This window comes from Manacus vitellinus, unplaced genomic scaffold (genome assembly GCF_001715985.3).
Source record: "Manacus vitellinus isolate BGI_N305 unplaced genomic scaffold, ASM171598v3 ctg7180002428190_pilon, whole genome shotgun sequence".
Classification (NCBI taxonomy): Eukaryota; Metazoa; Chordata; class Aves; order Passeriformes; family Pipridae; genus Manacus; species Manacus vitellinus.
Genome location: NW_021937692.1, coordinates 3569 through 9589, shown reverse-complemented (window position 1 = coordinate 9589; position 6021 = coordinate 3569). Strand labels below are relative to the sequence as shown.

Here is a 6021-nt window from a genome sequence, read left to right as displayed (position 1 = left end):
CTGGTGGGCCCGGGGCCACTGCTCTCCCCTGATGGCCGTAGGGCTGCAGTTGGCCCCGGGGGGCACTTTGGTCTGCCCCAGCCAGGGGCTTCCCACTGCCCTGGGGGCCCCCCCGGGCAGGGTTTGGTGGAAGAGCAACACCAGGGCTGCTTGCCAGTGGGGCTGGTGGAGGCAGGTTGGCTGAGCCTGTGAGAAAGAGCAAACCCTGGAAGTCACATCCCAAGCTGGGGGTGTCAGGCGCTGAGAGGACTGAGGAGGAGGAGGAGGAGGAGGGCGAGGTGCAGGGGAGGAAGGGCTGTGAATGTCCCCACCGTGCACAGCGGGGCTTTCGGGGTCAGGCTCTGTCCTCACCTTTGGTGCCGGAGCTTTGGGGGGAGCGGAAGAGCTGCTGCACGAGCCGGGTCAGGGCTGATCTCCAGCTCACAGAGCGGCGCCACAGAGCTGACAGGGCCATGGTCAGTCAGACTCGGTGGCCGGTCGCTTCTGTTGACTGGACACAGGTCTGGATGCTCCTCTTGGAGCATCTCCAGGGATGGAATGTTGGGCCTCCCATTGTGTCATAGAGACAGCAGTAATGCTGGGGCTTCCCTTCTTCTGCCCCACCCCCAACAGCTTTGCCAGCTCTTCATGGGCAGAGGAAGGGTTAACCAAAGAGCTCGAATCACATAACATCCTGCCTTGGAAGGGACCCACAAGAGTCGCCCAGTCCAACTCCTGGCCCTGTGCAGGACAGCACAGCCATCCCACCATGTGCCTGAGAGCGTTGTCCAAACGCTCCTTGAGCTCTGGCAGCCTTGGGGCCGTGACCACTGCCCTGGGCAGCCTGTTCCAGTGCCCGACCACCCTCCGGGGGAAGCACCTTTTCCTAATGTCCAACCTAAGCCTCTGCTGACACAGCTCCGACCATTGCCTCAGGTCCTGTCCCTGGTCCCACAGAGCAGAAATGGCCGCTGCCCCTTGGCAGGAAGCTGCAGCCCCCCATGAGATCTGACCTCAGTCTCCTCCGCTCCAGGCTCAACAGCCCCAATGACCTCAGACCTCAAGGGCAAGGTCCTGCACCTGGCTCAGGGCTTGGCTGGTGCCACCTGGCACAACAGCAGCTTGCAAATTTTGCAACACAACAGGGAGGACCAAGAAGGCTTGGGCTAAGAGAGACTATTTACAAGGGACTGGAGTGACAGACCCAGGGGCAATGGCTTCACACTGGCAGAGGGCAGGCTTAGATGGCATATCGGAAAGAAAGTGTTCAGGGCCAGGTTGGACGCGGCTTGGAGCAAGCTGGTCTAGCGGAAGGTGTCCCTGCCCGTGGCAGAGGGGTGGTTGGAAGCAGATGAGCTTTAGGGTCCCTTCCTTCCAACACGAACCGGTCTAGGAGTCTAGGAGTCTTGAAAAACAGGAGACTTCTGCAGAAGCCAGGAGGTGAATAAAAACATTTGCCACTTAAAGACAAAGTCTTGTTGCCAAGGGTCATCACCTGATTCTGGGGACTACTCTCATGACTTCTCACCACTGGAAGCTGACATTGCTGAAAGTGATGCAAATTGACCTAAACCCAAACAATCCGACAAAAGCTCCCTGATGCAAGGATCCTGGAGCAAGCATATCATCCTGGAGGCAATGATAGGGCAATTTCTGCGCCTCTGCCGTAAACCTGTCAGTTCTGGCCCTACCCTGGAGAGTTTTTTTTCTGCTCTCCATTCCATGGGAAGACAAGAGTGGAGAAGAAGAACAGGGTTCTGTCCACTCAGGGTCAAAGGCGCTTTAGGTCTGTGCTGTGATCTGTTGGAGTTGAGCTCTTGTCTAGAAAACGAGGGCTTTCGGGACTGCTCTGATTCCTCACGTGGACTCAGATGTTCCAAGCAGGCAAGGGTACGTCCAAGAGAGGTTCTGCCCACTTGAACTTCTGAACTTGTGGAGCTCTCCTGGCAGTTCTGGGCGTAGTGATTCTGTGGATGTCAATTGGCTGTTCTGGAGAAAAGCTGGGGATTAAAAGAAGTAGTGAGAGAACCAGACCGAAAATGGGTGAAAGTGTTGCAGAAAGTGAGGCTGGGCAGTAAGAGCTCAACAGTAAGAACAAGGGTGTTTCCCATTCCCTGGCATTAGGAGAAGGACGAAGGGAAACAAGGAGCTCGGCCCCCGGAGAAAGACCCACCGGTGCAGTGTTTGAGGAGACAGGGTGTGCAGCAAATCAGGCAGTGGGCTTCGAGCAGTGAGTGAGGGGAAAAAAGGATTTCAGGCAAGAAGGAAGAAGATCCCTGAAGAGGCTCAAGGCAGCTCTCCTCAGCTCCACGGTTCTAGTCTTACAGGCTGCCTTGCTTCCTCCTCCCGCCATCCCGAGCTCCACTCTTAGCAATAGGAAGGTGCTCTTGCAAAGGGTGTAGTGCAGTCACGGTTCGCAGTGAGAAGCAAGAAGTCACTGGTTGTTCAGTTGTCAGTTCCCAAGAGGTGCCGTTTGCCCGGAGACAGGGGGCCCAGTCAGCAGCCCAGAAGGTCTCAGGTGGCCACGTCGTCCCTTTTGAAGCGGCCTCCGTTTTGAAAAATGTCAGTGGCCTTCCCAGCCACCTCATCGGGACGTAATGGGGGGCACAGAGCAGGCGTGTCGGGAAGCCTGTAAGCCCAGAGTATCTCAGCCAGTGGAGAAACAGGCAGGGAGCAGCGCTGCGGGCAAAGGGGCTAAAAGGGGGCTGCGACCTCCACTGAGCTGAGCCACCTGACTGCGGTTTGTCCAGTGAAGTCTCCCTTTTATTGCAATGAAAGTTTATTTTTTTTCGTCAGCTCCTCTATCTCCTGGCTATTTATGTGTTTCCCACTGGCTGGAATTTCAGACGACCACAATCCCATGGTCTCTACAGCCCCGGCTGTCCCGGACCTTCCCATCTCCAACGAGGTCTTTGCTGTGTGTTCGTAAGAGGTGGAGCAGCACAGCATTCCTTTTGCTTGTCAGAGGCTCCAGCCCCCTGGGCCAGGAAGTTGTCGTCACCGCTTTCCGGGAACCTGCTGGACTGTTGGTGCTTGGCTGTGTTGCTTCTCCAGCTGCCGTCAAGGTAGTTGAAGTCTCCATGAGAACCAGGGACTGTGACTTGGAGGCTGCTTCAAGCTGCCTGTAGAGGTCTCCTCCACATCTTGCTCCTGCTCAGGAGGCCTGGAGCAAACCCCCACAGCAGTGTGCCCATTCCCAGCCTGCCCGCCCTTTGATCCTGACCCATCAACTCCTGAGTGGCTGGCCGTCCACCCCAAGACAGAGGTCGAGACCTTCCGAGTGTCACCTCCCAGAGATCTACGGATGTCGTCTCCCTGGGCTCCTGTGAGGCCCTGGATGTGGTTGCCAGCGCATTCTTCCCTCTCCCTCATCGGCCCTGTCCAATGCAGCCCCAGGGCAGCCCGGAGGAGCCCTGTCTGGGGCTGTGGTGGGGTCACTGGGAGCAGCCTTCCAAAGCCCCAGAGCGGCAGGATGGTGCCCAGGCTGTGCTCAGGGCTGCTTTGGGCGTGGGGCCGTCTGCGCCAGTCCCGCACGGGACCCATGTGTCCTGGCTGCCGCGCCAAAGGGCTGCTTCCCCAGGCGAAGGGGGCAGGGGAGTGACCCTGCGTGAGTGCCTGCACCTCTGTCAGTGACGCAGGCCCGGGGTGCCCTTTGGGTGCCCTTGGTGCCCTTTGGGCCTTGGTGGATCTGCTTGGTGCCATTTGCTGCTGCCACCCTGCACTCCCTCCCCATTCCATGCAGACACAGGCAGGTGTTGGAATAAAATCTTTTATTCCGTAACCAGAAGAAAACTGTTAACTATATCTACGTCTACATCTATCTCTACATCTTCCCTACATCTCTATCTACATCTTCCCCACATAAACACCCTCCCTCCCTCCCACTGGGATAGATCCCCAAACGATCTATCCCTCCCCCTGGCATAGATCCCCAAACGATCTATGCCTCAAGCTGGGATAGGTCCCCAAACGACCTATCCCTCAAACTGGGATAGATCCCCAAACGATCTATCCCTTTAAGAGGCCTAAGCCAGTCTTTCTGCCCCAGCCCCGGCTGCGGGAGCCTTGATCTTGCTGGCAGCCCCCGGCTCCGAGCCCCTCTTCCTCTTCGTCCCCCGCCTTTCCAGCTTGGTGTCGTGTGGGGGGACGCTGCTCTGCGGTGGTGGCAGGTCTGTCCCCACGTGCTGCTGGGAGTCCTGAGGCTTCGTGCCGATGGCGTGGCGGTGCCCCGTGCTCAGGACGGCTTGGGAAGGCTTGGGGACACCGCAGGCATTTTGGGGCATCTTCTTCGGCGGGCAGAGCGAGGGGATCTTGTGCTGGGGGCTGGTGCCGCTGGTGCTGCTGGTGCCCCCACGGTCTGTGGGCACGGGGACGCTGCTGCCATGATCCTGGCTGGTCCCTGCAGCCCCCGGGGAGCAACCCAAGTGCCCCTGAGTCCCCTTCGGCAGGACCTTCCCCCGCAGCAGAGCGCGGCTGGCTGGAGTCGCCCCCGGGTCCCTGATGGCTTGGACCTGGAGTGCGGCTGAATGGCTGGCGGTGGTGTGCCTGGGCGGGGAGGTGTCCTCCTCCATGGCGACATCACTGGCCAGCGAGAGGTCGCAGCCTCGAGGGGTGTCCTCCTCCATGGAGACGTCGCTGGCCAGCGAGAGGTCGCAGCCGCGGGGGGTGTCCTCCTCCATGGGGACGTCGCTGGCCAGCGAGAGGTCGCAGCCGCGGGCGGGGTCCTCCTCCATGGAGACATCGCTGGCCAGCGAGAGGTCGCAGCCGCGGGGGGCGTCCTCCTCCATGGAGACGTCACTGGCCAGGCTGATGTTAAGTGCCGGGGTGACGTCCACATCCATGGGGGTGCTCCTATCTGGGGGGCTGCCACTGCCCAGGGGTGTCCCGGAGGGGCTGGCTGAACTGGCAGGGCTGCGCTGGGTGTGCTGCGCTGGTGGGACCGGGGCCACTGCTCTCCCCTGATGGCCGTAGGGCTGCAGTTGGCCCCGGGGGGCACTTTGGTCTGCCCCAGCCAGGGGCTTCCCACTGCCCTGGGGGCCCCCCCGGGCAGGGTTTGGTGGAAGAGCAACACCAGGGCTGCTTGCCAGTGGGGCTGGTGGAGGCAGGTTGGCTGAGCCTGTGAGAAAGAGCAAACCCTGGAAGTCACATCCCAAGCTGGGGGTGTCAGGCGCTGAGAGGACTGAGGAGGAGGAGGAGGAGGAGGGCGAGGTGCAGGGGAGGAAGGGCTGTGAATGTCCCCACCGTGCACAGCGGGGCTTTCGGGGTCAGGCTCTGTCCTCACCTTTGGTGCCGGAGCTTTGGGGGGAGCGGAAGAGCTGCTGCACGAGCCGGGTCAGGGCTGATCTCCAGCTCACAGAGCGGCGCCACAGAGCTGACAGGGCCATGGTCAGTCAGACTCGGTGGCCGGTCGCTTCTGTTGACTGGACACAGGTCTGGATGCTCCTCTTGGAGCATCTCCAGGGATGGAATGTTGGGCCTCCCATTGTGTCATAGAGACAGCAGTAATGCTGGGGCTTCCCTTCTTCTGCCCCACCCCCAACAGCTTTGCCAGCTCTTCATGGGCAGAGGAAGGGTTAACCAAAGAGCTCGAATCACATAACATCCTGCCTTGGAAGGGACCCACAAGAGTCGCCCAGTCCAACTCCTGGCCCTGTGCAGGACAGCACAGCCATCCCACCATGTGCCTGAGAGCGTTGTCCAAACGCTCCTTGAGCTCTGGCAGCCTTGGGGCCGTGACCACTGCCCTGGGCAGCCTGTTCCAGTGCCCGACCACCCTCCGGGGGAAGCACCTTTTCCTAATGTCCAACCTAAGCCTCTGCTGACACAGCTCCGACCATTGCCTCAGGTCCTGTCCCTGGTCCCACAGAGCAGAAATGGCCGCTGCCCCTTGGCAGGAAGCTGCAGCCCCCCATGAGATCTGACCTCAGTCTCCTCCGCTCCAGGCTCAACAGCCCCAATGACCTCAGACCTCAAGGGCAAGGTCCTGCACCTGGCTCAGGGCTTGGCTGGTGCCACCTGGCACAACAGCAGCTTGCAAATTTT

General features: G+C 60.0%; 1 protein-coding gene across 1 annotated transcript; it reads right to left on the bottom strand.

Moving 5' to 3' along the window:
• Positions 1–3880: 3880 nt before the first annotated feature.
• LOC115307659 lies at positions 3881–4866 on the bottom strand. The gene is made up of 2 exons (XM_029961716.1): positions 4653–4866; positions 3881–4544 (listed from the first exon to the last, which is right to left on the bottom strand). Exons 1-2 carry the CDS (start codon positions 4818–4820, stop codon positions 4005–4007), a joined length of 708 nt encoding a protein of 235 aa, XP_029817576.1. The 5' UTR covers positions 4821–4866; the 3' UTR covers positions 3881–4004.
• Between the last annotated feature and the right edge of the window lie 1155 nt (positions 4867–6021).

Bases quoted from the DNA above. Each gene is read 5' to 3' on its own strand.
- LOC115307659 (XM_029961716.1), bottom strand. From the start codon at position 4,820: ATGGATGTGGACGTCACCCCGGCACTTAACATCAGCCTGGCCAGTGAC. The intron at 4,545-4,652 runs GAGGACACCCCC...GTCGCCATGGAG, and splicing joins CCAGCGACGTCCCCATGGAG to GAGGACACCTCCCCGCCCAG.